Raw genomic sequence first — 16,207 nt, forward strand, 5'->3', positions numbered from 1 at the left:
GGTATGTTTCATCTGAAATACCAAGAGGTAGGATTGTCAACAGAAATAGGCACTGGTTTTTCTTTTGAACGAGAAAGGCCGTTTCTGCTGGCCACCAGTCACAGCTTCCTTCCAGCTTTTGTTTTTTTTTATTCAAACTTCCTTCCAGCTTTGGTTATGAGTATGACTCAAATTTATCTTTCTGCAACCTATAATCTCTGAATCTCTCTGTTCAGGGTTCATACTTGCTCGGTAGATCAATTCTACACCGGATGATTGAACTTCCTGGGATAGAAGGGAGTGCTGAAGCAGAAGTCAGGTGGTGCTGAATCGAAATGGAAGGCGGGATGTCAAGTTTGGAAACTGCCATGAAAGCTTCTTCATCGGTTGCAAGTGGTACGGCAACGAATGCTGACCCTGACCAACAGACTGTCCGCTCCAATTCAGTAGAGCAGTTTTATTTTCCAAGACCTGGCCAATCTTTGCCAGGCATTCCACCATTCTTTGGGCCTCTCTCCTCCAGTTTGTATCTTCCTAATGACAATGAAGCTAAAGTTGGCAATCAATTTGAACCAAATCCTTCACAGAATACAGATTGGGATCCGCAAGCTATAGTTAGCAACCTAACTTTCCTTGAGCAGAAGATCAAGCAGGTAAAAGATGTTGTGCAGTCCATGAGTAACCGAGAGAACCAAGTAGCTGGCGGTTCCTGTGAGCTAGCAGCAAAGCAGCAGCTCATAACTGCTGATCTCACTAGCATTGTAATCCAGCTTATCACAACTGCTGGTTCGCTGCTCCCTTCAATGAAGAACCCACTTAGCAGCAATCCAGCAGTAAGGCAGCTCAGCAATACTCTTGGTTCTCCTATGGGCTTTGGCATGATTGCTAATCAGCGACCAAGTGTAGACAGCAAGACTGATATTCCTGACATTGGAAAGGCCTCTGGTTATGAGGAACTGATCAATAGCCTTAATACTACCCAAGATGAAAGAGATGATCTGATCAAATGCCCAAATCCTTGTGGTGGGGAAGGGTCTGAACCGACTCCGATGGAAGACCTTGATGTAAAAGAGAGTGATGATGGTGAACATGAGGGAGAGAATCTCCCCCCTGGTTCTTATGTAGTATTGCAATTGGAAAAGGAGGAGATTTTAGCACCGCATACTCATTTCTGCTTGATCTGTGGGAAGGGCTTCAAGAGAGATGCTAACCTAAGGATGCACATGAGGGGCCATGGAGACGAGTACAAGACTGCTGCGGCTCTTGCCAAGCCCACAAAGGATTCTGGTTCAGATCATGCACCAGTTACAAGGTACTCATGCCCATTTGTGGGTTGCAAGCGGAACAAAGAGCACAAGAAGTTCCAACCTCTCGAGACAATCTTGTGTGTGAAGAATCACTACAAGCGAAGCCATTGTGACAAGAGCTACACCTGCAGCCGTTGCAACACTAAAAAGTTTTCTGTGATTGCTGACTTGAAGACTCATGAGAAGCATTGTGGTCGTGACAAGTGGCTCTGTTCTTGTGGAACAACATTCTCTAGGAAGGACAAGCTTTTCGGGCATGTTGCGCTTTTCCAGGGCCACACACCTGCGCTCCCCATGGATGATGTCAAGGTATCAGAAGCATCAGAGCAACAGCAGGACAGCGAGCCTATGAATGAAATTTCTAGGAGCATGGGGTGCTTCCCTTGCAGCTCGTCTGATGGCATTTCAAACCTTGACATGAAAATGGCCAGTGGCGGATGCATGATGAGAGGCAAGGGGGGGCTGAAACAATGGAGATGTTGATTTGTGTGAAAATTTAATGGTGATTTGATGCTTTTGCTACAGTGTTTTACATGTAATTAGGGGAGCTTAGGGGGGGCTGGAGCCCCCCTAGCCCCCCTGCTGGATCCGCCGCTGAAAATGGCCGATGATGCACGCGGCTATTACTCGCCGCTGAGCTTTGATCCTTGCTTTGGCGCACTCGATGACTTCACTCGCCCTGGATTCGACATCTCTGAGGATCCCTTCGCTTTTCTGCCTTCGGGATGCGGTTATGTACATCAGAATGGAGACAACTGAAGGAGGTCACCATTGATGACACTGGCAGCCTTTATGTATGGTGTATGCATGATACTAGTCTGGTTCTTGCTATATTCAAGAGTCATTTTAGGTTATTGTAACACCCCTGTGTTAATCGTCTCGCTAATCACGAGTTAACTCGCTAATCGTGGACTCAAATTCGTCGTTAACGCTAATCGCGTTCGCTTAGCAAACATCTAGTTAGCAGTGTTCGATCTCGTTTTTGTCCTTGTTCCGAGCTCCAAATCAACTTCCGCCCAAAACGAAAGTTGTAGATCTTTTAATCCTCTACAACTTTTATTTTGGCCAAATTTCAAGTTGTTATATGAAATTTGGAGTTTTGTTTGGTCAAAAATCGAGTTAGAAATCGTCAACGAGTGAGCAGAGGAACTGCAGTGCTCGGCACTGTGCACGCCCGCGCCCATACCGGCGACTGAACGCCGGCGAGCGACTCCACGCGTCGTTCATCCCGGCGATCCTCGTCGTCCGAGCGCCGCTCTTCTCCTCGCTAGGTCGAGAGGCTTCCAGTGCAATCCATCCCGTTCCCCTTCCTCGCGCAGCGAGCGGACTGAGCGAACCCTAGCTCGTCACGCGCAGCGCCGGCCGTCGTTCATCGCCCGGCCGTCGTTCCTCGCGCCCCGATCCTCCCGAACCCCGTTTCACCTTGCCCTCCACCTCCTCCGCCTCATCCCGTGCCTGATTGAGTTGTTTCCCGGCCGAATCGGCCTAGCACCGAGCTCCAGACCGCGGCCGCCATGGTCGACCTCCGTCAAGCTCCGCTCCGAGCTTCGCCCCTCACGACGACGACCCCTCCCGGCCTTCCTCCGCGCAAAATCGATCCACGGTGAGCTCGGCCGCAACCCTATCTCACTCCCCGGCTTTATCCCCGCCCAAATCCGCGGCCACCGCCGCCGCAGCGCCGCCGCGCCGCCGCGAACACGCCGGCCGCCGCCTGCGCACGCCGCCAGCCCCCTCTGCTCCTCCCTGGGTGCCACCTCCGCGCGCCCTAGGGCCGCCCGGACCCCCTGGTGCTCGCGCCGGCCGCTCCCGCCTCCGCCGAGCTTCGCAGCCGCCGGAACACCCCGCGCCGCCGCCGCCGCGGCCTGGTGCCGCCGCGAGCCGCCGCCGCCCTTGGCCCTGCGCTTCCCCGCGAGCAGCCGCCACTCCGCACCCCCGGCCGCCCTGGGCCTCGCCTGCAGACCCGCCGCGCCGCCGCCGGTCAGCCCCGCCGGCGGGGAGCGCCGCCGCGAGCTACCCGGCCGCGCCCCGCGCGTGCGGGTGCGAAGCAGAGGAAGGGGGCGGGCTGGGCCACTGGCAAGTGAGCCCGGCTGTCAGCCCCCTTTTATGTTTTCCCTTTTTCTTATTTTCGGCTGAAAGTTTATAATTGCGTAGAAAATCACAGAAAAATGAGAAAAATGCCAAACCAATTTTGTTAGGTTTCTAAAATCATGATCTTCAGAAGAAAAATACTTAATCATGCATTTTGTCACTTTTGCTCTGGTGAAAATTCAAATTGTGTTTAACCTAGTCTATTTTGTACCACTTGTTCTATAACTCTAAAAATTATGAAAAATTTGCAGTGGCCTTATACTTGCATGTGTAATCCGCTATAAAATTTTCAGATGCTTAGCCTATGTGCTTGGTTGTCTACCTGTTAGTGTTTGTTTTCCTTTTCTAGGGCTAAAGGAAATGTGTTTCTATATCTTTAAACGTTAGAAAAAATTGGGTGGCATGCTTACTGCTTTCAAGTTAAGCTGGTAAATTCTTGAGCTAGAGCTTGTAGGCAAGTTAGGGTTTTGCTTATAGTTGCCCTAGCTATGCTCTTTTCCTTATTTTAGTATGGTAGTTAATTTGTTTCATGCATGTGTACCTTAACAAAATAAACTCCGGTTTTAATCCTTGCTGCTCTAAGCAAAGTCAGTAGTTGTTTTTGAAAGGAAACACTTCAGGCTAATTTGAGTTAATCGTTTCATCGCATTATGTGCTCATGCATTGCACTGTGTTCTAATTGTGCATGTCATATTCTATTCGTGTAGACGCTACGAACGAAGCTGTCCACGAGCTGATCGTTGAGCCGGTCCAGGAGCCACGAGCAGAGGAGCAGCAGCAGGTCGCCGTTGAGCACGCCCCCGGAGGCCTAGTTAACCCCGCTGACTTGCAAGGCAAGCCCCGGAGCATAATCATAATTTAAATTATTCAATGTTTATTTAAGTATTGTGCATTTATGTTCTAGGAGTTGAATGGAACCATAGTATGCATGTTTCCCTAGGTACCGTGGGCCTATACTAGTAAGCAGGTGTCGATAGAAATGCTTTGCTAAATAGGTTTTCGGTAGAAGTCGAGTGATTGCTGTCACTCGCGAGTTTAGGATCTTGATCCCTTAGCTTTGGCTTGAAATGAATTGTTGAGTAAAGAGAAATGGAGACCGGGCGGAAATGAGTTGGTATTGGTATGGAATGGATGGAAAGTAAGCTCCGCCTGTGTCGATTGAGGACCGTTCCGTTGTTGGCAGTGCTGATCGAGGATTGAACAGTACTAACCACATACCGGAAGTAGGAGGTAGTCGAAACCGGTAAGCTGTGTACCACCTTACAGCGGTGATTTGAATTCCGCCATGCTACGCTGGGCGTGGGAGTTGGCGGGTGTTGGATAGGATGCCGCCTCCGGGTTCTCCGGGAGTTCACTGCGAGGGGCCCATCACCTGGGTTTTAGCAGGCGTAGTTCAGATGCCGTGGTAATGTGGAAACAGTTGATGCGCGTGGCCCAACGGGGCTTACATGTGTCGTGTGAGTTAGGTCCACCTTGCAAGGTTAAATCGGATCGATTCGCCGTGACTCGCGGTTATGAGAGCCTTTATCTCTTTGTCACATCGTAGTAAGAAAGTGGAATGAAAACGGAATGGAAAAGACTGGTTTGGAGTTACTAAAAGATAATCTGTTCCACCATGTGTGTTTTAGATGAATAGGCGAACTTAGTAATACTTGGTATACTAAATGGAGCTAAAATATTGAAAGTAAGGATTCACTTCTAGCAGCTTTTCAGCAAAAGAACTCCAGAGCCAAAAAGCTTTGCATGTCTAGGTAATGGGCTAAGTATACCCAGAGTCGGGTAAGCCTTGTTGAGTATTAGTATACTCAGGGTTGTTGTTGTAACCCTTCTGAGCAGGTTGTGTCCCTGCGGACTTCGAGGAGATCTGTGCGTCCTGGATTGGACAGCCGCTTCCTCCAGGTTGGACCGTCGAGTGGGCCCCGTCTTCCCCGTGAAGATTGGGCAGGTTGGCGTCACATCGGTGGGCAGGATGTGGAGCTCACCTTTTATCGTCGTCGTAGCTATCGTATTGTATTTCGAACTCAGTTTTAAACTTCCGCTGTGCGTTTGAACTCTGTGGTTGTATTTAAGACTTTTATGTAAAACCTGTGTTGTAAGTTAATTTGAAGATTTTTGTATGCGGGTAACACCTGTGCTCGTCTTCGTACGGGTCTAAGTGCAATTGTGATCCTGGAGTACAGTAGTTTAATCGGGATTTTACCCGACAGCCTGTCAGGTTACACCGTTTTAAGTGCACAGTAACTGGATTAAGTATTAAGATGAAGGTTAGTGCATTTAAGCCGGTTTAATTTGGACGGTGCTGCTACAGCTGGCATCAGAGCTCTAAATTGCACTGGGGTGATTACCTTGCAACGATTTCGGGTTTTCGAAAAGTTGACGCTAGATGCGCTAAGGAATGGAATAGATAGTTCGTATGCCCTAATTATGTTATATAAGTTAGGTGGCAACTAAGTATCTATTTTATTCCAGCACTTCCAGCTTTTACTTTTTGTTAAACCTTACTTCTGTAACGACGCACCTACGTTGAGGTAAGCAAGGTAAGCATTCTGGTAGTCCTTAGAATAGCCCACGTGTTTCATACGTGCGCGGGTCCCGTATGTTGAGCATACGAGGAGGTGATAAGGCTCAATTCAAATGAGCCTGTCGCTATCTGCCGCCTGATATGGAGTGCGGATTTCATGCCGTGTGATTGTGATCACGGCCATTTTGTAAGGCAATGTTACGAGATGTAAACCTGTCATGCGGTTGGCCATGACCGTGACCCTTGGGACACGTCTACCCTTGGATGTCCCGTAAGGCGAGTGTACGGGAAGTGAATACGTTGTTATGACATATGCAGCGCTGCCCATTCAGCGTCGAACGTCTGGGTGCCATCTCTATAGTGGATGGTAATGTATGTGTGAATATGTGGGAAACTGCATATGCGTTACCCGTGTGGCGTAGGACACATGGGGGCCGTTCGTGTGTGCTGGCACGAAGGGTCCAGAAATGGATATTTATATCTGTCTCTGTGTTCTTCTGCAGGAAACTAACTCCGTAAGCGCGTTATAAAATCCTTGATCGTAGGAACGACTAGTCTATATATAGGGAGAGGATGTAATTGTGCCACCGATTGTTCTCGTATACCATATTTTGGTACTTGTTTGGGTGAGAAACGCTAGAACGTGGCATGCATCTTGCAATCCTGAGTTGTGTGTTTGTTTTGTTACCTTCGGTTGCGCTTCACAAAAATTTATTTGGATCACCATGTTTTCACTATGTGTTCTTAAAAATTTATTTGTGTTGCGTTACCAAGTTTAAACCTGTTTCTTTTGAAAACTGTGACTTACGTTAGTGCTATGTGTTCTTACAGATGGCTAGCTTCACGCACGTGATCGTGGACGCTGAGGGTTGGGCGCACTCCAATGCCCTCCACACCGGCCACTTTCCTCGTCTGCTGTGGCAGATGCTCAGGGCGTTTGACTACACTGAGCCCCCACAGTACTCCGGACACGAGTCTAGCTTGCTGGGCACCGAGCGCTGTCAGATGATCGTGAAGATTCCTGCTTGCCCCGCTCGCTTGGATTGGGACTCGTGGCAGCTCACTGTCTATGGTAGGAAGCTGGCAGACTCCTGGGAGATTGCAGCTAGGAAGGCTATTGAGGAGTTCTCAGAGAAGCATAATGCAGAGGTGATAGATACTCCTTACAGTGTGTTTCCTTTGAGGGATGAGACTACTCAGGCCTATACAGATTGGGTGAACCGCAACCTGAACATCATGATGCCCGACTATAGCGTCAGGACAGCACTCTCGTTCAGCTACTCCTCAGCTTTGAGCAATATGTATGAGCAGCTTCGTGAGGAGAATGCGATATGCAGGAGCAAGGCTCGAGAGGCTCACCTCCATGAGCAGCACATGATTAGTACCCAGGACAAGATCAAGACCCTGAAGGCCAAGTCTAGAGCAAGGAAGATCAGGATTCAGGAGTTGCAGGAGGAGTTAGAGAACAGGACTCAGATGGTACGGCACCTTGAGGGGCAGCTTTAGCAGGCCCAGGAGTGGATTGAGGACGCCCAGGCTCAGGTGCAGGCAGCAGCAGAGATGGAGGCTGATGCAGCAGAGGAGGAGCCAGAAGAAGAAGAAGAGGAAGAGGACCCTGAGGAGATCGAGGGAGTGTCTGGAGTCGAGTCGGGACTTGGGACTCCGTGAGGACGTGGATGGACAGTGTTGATTCTCCCCTTGCAGTGTAGCCTTACTGTAGGATAGTTGGGTAGGATGACCAACATAGAGCTTTAGGCTAACCTTGGGTTGAGAATTCTTTTGTGGCTCGGTAGTTCGAGTCATGTAGGATAACCCCTCGCTAGTGTGGTGTGTAGCCGGGTCGTGTAAGACCCCGTAGTGGTGTGTTGTAGGGTCGTTTGTGAACCCTTCTCCCATGTTAGTTTGTTGCCGTAGCACGGCTTGGTTTGTACTGAACCTTGTTCCAGCTGAAGCAGCGTGGCTGCTTATTGTAAATTTTACTTCCGTAATGATCTTTTCTGTCAGTGTGTGAAATTTCAGATTTGAGTTGTGTTTTGATCGTCTTCAAAACTGAAAATTTGTGAGCGATGTTTAGTTTTGCATACGTTAGAACTGCTCTGGACGAAATTTGTGGGTTGATGTGCTTTCAACCAAAGCAAGTTAGTTTATCTTCCCTTGGTGAACCATATCGCGAGGGGAAGGATTCATGCTGTGTGTTCATATTATATATGCACATTTTTTATATTGCATGAATTAGTCCTGATAGCGAAATGGCTAACCAGGGGAATGATTATTTTGCAGATGGGTGATAATCATGACAATGAGAATCACGAAGCACTGCCCCAACAACCTCCCTCTTTGGCTCAAGCTGTTGCAGCTCTTATCGCTGACCGTAACGAGCAGACGGAGTTGATAAGGCAACTGGTGCAAGCCCAAGTCAATGCCGGCAGAGGTCGACATGCTCCCCCACTAGCACCAGCAGAAACTGACTATGTCGGATTTCTGGCCACCCAGCCACCTCTGTTCCATAAGGCCGATGATCCCCTTGAGGCTGATGCCTGGATTCGCACCATTGAGGATAAGTTCAGCATCCTCAATTGCACAGAGATGGACAAAGCCGCCTTTGCAGTGCAACAGCTGCGGGGACCTGCGAAAATATGGTGGGTCAATCACAAGGCTCTACTTCCCGCTGGTACACATCTCACCTGGGATGAGTTTGTGGCAGCTTTTAAAGCCCACCACATCCCGACAAGCTTGATGAGGAGAAAGATGGCAGAGTTCTTAGCTCTGAAACAAGGGACCAACACTGTGCTCCAATATGCCCAGACCTTTAACCAGCTATCCCAGTATGGTGGTTTTCATGTGGACACTTATGAGAAGAAACAAGATTGCTTCAGAAGGGGACTTAGTACAAAGCTCCAGGACAAACTGGCTCTCACTACTTGCAACAACTTTACTGATCTGGTTAATAAGGCCATCACGCAGGAAGATGCCACGCTGGCACACAAAGCTGACAAGAAGAGAAAGGCACCTGCTGGATCCTCCAGCAATGCACCCCAGAGATACAAGCTAGTTCAGACAGGGAATCAGCAGGCTTCAAACCGTCCTCCACAGCAGGGCCGTTGGGTCGCTAGACCACCCCAGCAACAGCAGCAGTGGGCACCCCGTTTTCCGATACAGCAGCAGAGGCCCCTAATGCTACAAGCTCCACGCCCCAACAACTACCCCTGTTACAATTGTGGTAACCTGGGGCACTTTGCGCGTGACTGCCGTCTGCCACCTCGGCAGAATATCTACAAGACTCCCGCACTGAGTCAAGGTTCCAGCCAGAAGGATCAGAAAAAGAAGGTTGTACCTGCCAAGACTGGTCGTGTGAACTACACCACTCTGGAGGAAGTTCCGGAGGGCACCCAAGTGATGGCGGGTACGTTCTCCGTTAATCACTGCCCTGTTACTGTGCTATTTGATTCTGGAGCATCTCATAATTTTATCAGTGAAGCATGTGTGGCACGACTTCACTTACAAGTAACATGCCTAGAGAGACCCTACATTATTCAGACACCTGGCACCCGGTTAAATGCTGGCCAAGTAGTTCGAAATGTTCCCCTTACCTTGGGTGGGAAAATTTTTCCACTCACTCCCATTGTCCTTCCAAGTCAAGGGATATATATCATACTTGGAATGAATTGGATGAAGAAGCATGGCGTTATCATCAATACCTCTTCTCGTATCCTTAAGTTCAACTCTTCCATGTATGGTTCTATGGACATTCATCTTTCCCAGCATGCAATTCCAGCCACTGTCATATACCATCTGGAGGGGAAAGTTCTAGAAATAATTCCGGTGGTTTGTGAATACCCCGATGTGTTTCCGGAGGACTTGCCTGGCATGCCTCCCGATCGGGATATTGAGTTTGTCATTGAATTACAGCCTGGCACAGCGCCCATATCTCGAAGGCCATATAGAATGACTCCCAGTGAGTTAGCTGAATTAAAAATCCAGTTACAAGAGTTGCTGGATAAAGGCTATATCCGACCGAGCACCTCACCTTGGGGTTGCCCGGCTCTGTTCGTAAAGAAGAAAGATCACGGACTGAGGCTATGTGTGGATTATCGACCGTTGAATGCAGTCACCATCAAAAACAAATATCCACTTCCTCGTATTGATATTCTTTTTGATCAACTAGCCGGAGCTAAGGTATTCTCAAAAATAGATCTACGATCTGGTTATCATCAAATCAAAATCAGACCGGTGGATATACCAAAAACAGCCTTCTCTACTCGTTATGGGTTATACGAGTATTTGGTGATGTCCTTTGGATTAACCAATGCTCCCGCTTACTTCATGTACCTCATGAATTCGGTATTCATGCCGGAGTTAGACAAGTTCGTCGTGGTCTTCATTGATGACATCTTGATCTACTCCAAAAATGAGGAAGAGCATGCTCATCATCTTCATATAGTACTTCAGCGTCTGAGAGAGCACCAGCTTTATGCCAAACTCAGCAAGTGTGACTTCTGGCTGAAGGAAGTACCATTCCTCGGTCACGTCATATCTGCTGAGGGCATCTCTGTGGATCCCAGTAAGGTACAAGATGTACTCGATTGGGAAGCTCCCACTTCAGTTCCTGAAATCCGCAGTTTCTTGGGTTTAGCTGGGTATTATCGACGATTTATTCCAGAATTCTCCAGAATTGCGAAGCCAATGACTGAACTTCTGAAAAAGGGTGTTAAATTCTATTGGAGTATTCAATGTGAGGAAGCTTTCCAGAAATTGAAGACACTTCTCACTTCTGCTCCAATCTTGGCCCAGCCGGACACTACAAAACCTTTTGATGTCTACTGTGATGCCTCAGGCACAGGACTTGGCTGTGTTCTGATGCAGGAGAACCGGGTGATTGCTTATGCATCTCGATCGCTTAAGCGTCACGAAGAAAACTATCCCACTCATGATCTTGAATTAGCAGCTGTCGTCCATGCTCTGAAGATCTGGCGACACTATCTTTTAGGTTCATTGTGCAATATCTATACCGATCACAAGAGCCTCAAATATCTTTTCACTCAAGCTGATTTGAACATGCGTCAAAGGAGATGGCTTGAGTTGATTAAAGATTATGAGCTCGAAGTGCATTATCATCCGGGAAAGGCAAATGTAGTTGCCGATGCGTTAAGTCGCAAAGCTCACTGTCATTGCATCTCAGCTATACCATTAAGCGAATCTCTTTGCTTTGAAATGGAAAAGGTGAATTTAAGTATTGTACCACATGGCACATTGGCTCATCTAGAGCTTACCGGCGACGGTGGCCAGCGGTGGCGCGACCGTGATCGGACATTGTCGTGGAGGTGCTGCATCTGCTCTCGCCTCCAGCGAGGCCTGTCCCCGTGGCGCAAGCAATGGACGCGCCGCCTGGGCTTTTGGTGATCAGAAGATGCTAGCGCTAGAATTGGCGCGATATGCAAGGCCGCAATCACTGAACTCCGCGTGGCACCGGCGACGAGCACTCCCGGAATGCGTCCCGGCGGTGGCGTTCCTGTAAGGCATCTAGTCATCCTTGTAAGGGTAGGTAGCTCCGAAGACGGAGGGTGGGACCAGCGGCACGCAGATGCCAAGGCAGTCCGCCGGTTCAACGGATGTTCTGATGTTTGATTGGTCTTGGTCACTTCCTGTCGCACCATCGGAGATCATGCGAGTTCGCCTGAGTCAGCGGCGGCGGCGGCCCTAAACCGTAGAGGAGGGGGCCGGGGGTGACGGCGGCCCGGCGGTGGAGCTTCATTGGGGCTAGGGTGGTCAATGAAAATCTCCTCTGCATGAATAGTAAAACGGCTACTGTTCATTACTGTAGCAAAAAGGTGGCTCTCCCTTATTCTTCTGAAATTAGAGCAAAAAGGTGGCTCTCCCTTATTCTTCTGAAATTAGAGGTCAAGCTCCGCCAGTGGGTGGAGGTGGCCGCGGCACCAGTGGAGAGCATGCCCGGAACGCGTCGCGGCGGTGGCGCTCCTTCGAGGCGTCTGGTCCTCCTTGTCAGGGTCCGAGCTCCGAAGACGGAGGGTGTGAACTCCAGCAGATCAAGACCGCGGCACGCTGCTGCAGCAAGCTAGCAGCAGCCTGATGCCATGGTAGTCCGCCGGGTCAGACGGGAGCTCGAATGTTTGATTATCAGAAATCTGCTGCATTCCCAGACGGCACAATGGAGCTTCGTTCGTTCACATGTCATCAGTGCTGCAGGTTCCTCCCTTTCTTTAGCTTACAGGTGTCGTATTAACGAGTCCAAGTGTTGTGTGGTTGACTGCGTTGACTGTGCAATATCATGCTGAAGATGAACTGGCCAAACATGTGTTAACGAGTCCATGTTAGCTCAGGATAGATTTAGTCGTGCGTTCCTGTGCAATATCATGCTGAAGATGAATTGGCCAAAAATGTTGGCGGTCCCAAACTTAAATCAGTCAGTTCGTTTCGTTTCGACATGCATCTGAATTCTGGACTAGAGAATTCATGGATTTGCTTGGCTGGGAAAAACTAAATCTCACCTTTGGCGGCCAGATCTCTTGATGCGTTCAGATTAGATTATTGACTTGTCTTTTAGTGAAGATCTCGAGAAGTTATCTATCAATCAGTAAAATATACTTCAGTAAAAATATTTGTTCGGTGAAATACTAGGACATGATGAGCGAAGTAGTGGTCTGATTCTGACAATCTGACTAGTAACCTCAGCTAGCTAGTGAACTGTGAACCTATTCTTTCAACTTCCCAGTTGTTTCCTGAATCCTGAAATAATTTCTGGTATGTTTCATCTGAAATACCAAGAGGTAGGATTGTCAACAGAAATAGGCACTGGTTTTTCTTTTGAACGAGAAAGGCCGTTTCTGCTGGCCACCAGTCACAGCTTCCTTCCAGCTTTTGTTTTTTTTTTATTCAAACTTCCTTCCAGCTTTGGTTATGAGTATGACTCAAATTTATCTTTCTGCAACCTATAATCTCTGAATCTCTCTGTTCAGGGTTCATACTTGCTCGGTAGATCAATTCTACACCGGATGATTGAACTTCCTGGGATAGAAGGGAGTGCTGAAGCAGAAGTCAGGTGGTGCTGAATCGAAATGGAAGGCGGGATGTCAAGTTTGGAAACTGCCATGAAAGCTTCTTCATCGGTTGCAAGTGGTACGGCAACGAATGCTGACCCTGACCAACAGACTGTCCGCTCCAATTCAGTAGAGCAGTTTTATTTTCCAAGACCTGGCCAATCTTTGCCAGGCATTCCACCATTCTTTGGGCCTCTCTCCTCCAGTTTGTATCTTCCTAATGACAATGAAGCTAAAGTTGGCAATCAATTTGAACCAAATCCTTCACAGAATACAGATTGGGATCCGCAAGCTATAGTTAGCAACCTAACTTTCCTTGAGCAGAAGATCAAGCAGGTAAAAGATGTTGTGCAGTCCATGAGTAACCGAGAGAACCAAGTAGCTGGCGGTTCCTGTGAGCTAGCAGCAAAGCAGCAGCTCATAACTGCTGATCTCACTAGCATTGTAATCCAGCTTATCACAACTGCTGGTTCGCTGCTCCCTTCAATGAAGAACCCACTTAGCAGCAATCCAGCAGTAAGGCAGCTCAGCAATACTCTTGGTTCTCCTATGGGCTTTGGCATGATTGCTAATCAGCGACCAAGTGTAGACAGCAAGACTGATATTCCTGACATTGGAAAGGCCTCTGGTTATGAGGAACTGATCAATAGCCTTAATACTACCCAAGATGAAAGAGATGATCTGATCAAATGCCCAAATCCTTGTGGTGGGGAAGGGTCTGAACCGACTCCGATGGAAGACCTTGATGTAAAAGAGAGTGATGATGGTGAACATGAGGGACAGAATCTCCCCCCTGGTTCTTATGTAGTATTGCAATTGGAAAAGGAGGAGATTTTAGCACCGCATACTCATTTCTGCTTGATCTGTGGGAAGGGCTTCAAGAGAGATGCTAACCTAAGGATGCACATGAGGGGCCATGGAGACGAGTACAAGACTGCTGCGGCTCTTGCCAAGCCCACAAAGGATTCTGGTTCAGATCATGCACCAGTTACAAGGTACTCATGCCCATTTGTGGGTTGCAAGCGGAACAAAGAGCACAAGAAGTTCCAACCTCTCGAGACAATCTTGTGTGTGAAGAATCACTACAAGCGAAGCCATTGTGACAAGAGCTACACCTGCAGCCGTTGCAACACTAAAAAGTTTTCTGTGATTGCTGACTTGAAGACTCATGAGAAGCATTGTGGTCGTGACAAGTGGCTCTGTTCTTGTGGAACAACATTCTCTAGGAAGGACAAGCTTTTCGGGCATGTTGCGCTTTTCCAGGGCCACACACCTGCGCTCCCCATGGATGATGTCAAGGTATCAGAAGCATCAGAGCAACAGCAGGACAGCGAGCCTATGAATGAAATTTCTAGGAGCATGGGGTGCTTCCCTTGCAGCTCGTCTGATGGCATTTCAAACCTTGACATGAAAATGGCTGATGATGCACGCGGCTATTACTCGCCGCTGAGCTTTGATCCTTGCTTTGGCGCACTCGATGACTTCACTCGCCCTGGATTCGACATCTCTGAGGATCCCTTCGCTTTTCTGCCTTCGGGATGCGGTTATGTACATCAGAATGGAGACAACTGAAGGAGGTCACCATTGATGACACTGGCAGCCTTTATGTATGGTGTATGCATGATACTAGTCTGGTTCTTGCTATATTCAAGAGTCATTTTAGGTTATGCCTTTCTTTTTTTTTACGTAAGTGTACTTCATTTGGTGGTCATCAATAATGAGCACTTCTAGCATTTCGTACAGACTGAGATAGCCCCAATTTTCTGTATATACATGCAAGTGTTAACTCTTTCAGTTTTACCTGGCCTTGCTGCATGTTTGTAGTGCCGGGAATTCGTCATAGCAGGACAAATAGACTATCGTTTAGCTGAGTGAAATCCCATGACAGATCAGAGATGCAAAGCTGCCCAGCTGCTATCTGGTTCTGTTATTGCTCGGAAAGAGCTGCATGAGTTACTACTACTTAGATACTAGCGACTAGCGAGTGATCCTTCTCCCGAAACCTCGCGGTGCTAGATTTGTGCAGAGCTTGATCTGATGTAGTTTCCTTTCGCTACTGCACCTGACAAATTAATAATGAAGATGACGATGGATGCAGAAAATTCTTGTTGCTCTTTCTCTGACTGACTTCCTCTCTGAATACTGAACGCTGCAAATTTGGAAGCGAGCTGAGGGAAGGGAAGGTCATTCTGGACAGCTAATATGGAAGGCTGGTAGAAATCGCAGCCTAATTGAAGCGAGATGGGGAAATCACGAAAAAATTGAAACCTAATTTTCCGACCTCCCAAACCTACCTAAACAGCGCTCATGACGCACCCACCAAACCACCACCATTGCCGCACCACCTTCACCTATTCCACTGCATTCTTTCAGACTTGCCAGTGCAACACAGCGGTCATACCCCAAGCAGGCGCGGGCCCACTGCTCAGGCTGCTCTTAAGCTGAGGGACAACTACCCATTTCCCCCTTCGTAAACCTCCAAGAGATGGTTTCTCCCTGCCTGCTGTTCCCATTCCCGTTGCCGTTCTTCCCCGTTCCCAGCAAGCTAGGCCGTGGCATCCGACTCGACCTGACGCACGTCGGCGCCCGCGGTCTCCTCGCGGTGGCCGACCGCGTCTGCCGCGCCGTCGGGTGAGCGGCCTCCTCGCCGAGATCATGGCGCCCTCCGCAACGATGACGCGGAGCGACGGCGCTGGAGGTCGACATTGCTGTGGCAGCTCACGGTGGAGGTCACGGCGGGGCCGACGAGACGCGCCGGCCTGTGCACCAGCATGGGGATCGAGGCCGGCCGTGGCGGCGAAGATCTGGTCCCCAATCCCGGCCAGGTGGCCAGCGGCATGTGGTGTCCGACTCCGGTGGGGGACGGTAGATGAAATACAGTCCGGGGGGACGGTATTTCAAATACCGTCCGCCCCTGGGCCTCTCGTGGTCGTTAGATCGCACATGGACGGCCACCTATCGCCTTCGGATTTCGGAAATCAGCAACAACCCTTTCCTCCATCCTCGCTCTACTGCTGTTCTCCTCGACGTCGCACTGAGCTCGAAGCCGCGCGTCGCCCAACGAGCCAGAGTCCAGCGGCTGCAAGAATCACTTCCGATTCCGATAATTGCGACTTGCGAGAGCTTTATAGGTACTGGATGCTTACCCCGCCGGACAAGGTGGAATGGCACGGTGGTGCCATGGCCGGCGTGGTTCCTGGCGTTCTGAGTACTGCGGCGAGCCTGCCTCCGGCGATGGCGAGAGCCTTCACAAGCAT

At 49.2% G+C, this 16,207-nt stretch overlaps 1 protein-coding gene across 1 annotated transcript; it reads left to right on the forward strand.

Annotated features, from left to right (window-relative positions):
• Positions 1–201: 201 nt before the first annotated feature.
• Positions 202–14,750, forward strand: LOC120676820 (zinc finger protein STOP1 homolog). The gene is made up of 2 exons (XM_039958141.1): positions 202–1,703; positions 14,358–14,750. Exons 1-2 carry the CDS (start codon positions 315–317, stop codon positions 14,520–14,522), a joined length of 1,554 nt encoding a protein of 517 aa, XP_039814075.1. The 5' UTR covers positions 202–314; the 3' UTR covers positions 14,523–14,750.
• The last annotated feature ends 1,457 nt before the right edge of the window (positions 14,751–16,207 follow it).

This window comes from Panicum virgatum, chromosome 5N (assembly GCF_016808335.1).
Source record: "Panicum virgatum strain AP13 chromosome 5N, P.virgatum_v5, whole genome shotgun sequence".
NCBI classification, from domain to species: domain Eukaryota; kingdom Viridiplantae; phylum Streptophyta; class Magnoliopsida; order Poales; family Poaceae; genus Panicum; species Panicum virgatum.

Excerpts from the sequence above, each read along its gene's own strand:
- LOC120676820 (XM_039958141.1), top strand. The coding sequence starts at position 315 with ATGGAAGGCGGGATGTCAAGTTTGGAAACTGCCATGAAAGCTTCTTCA. Across the intron at positions 1,704-14,357 it reads ATGGCATTTCAAACCTTGAC|ATGAAAATGGCTGATGATGC; the intron begins ATGAAAATGGCC and ends TCAAACCTTGAC.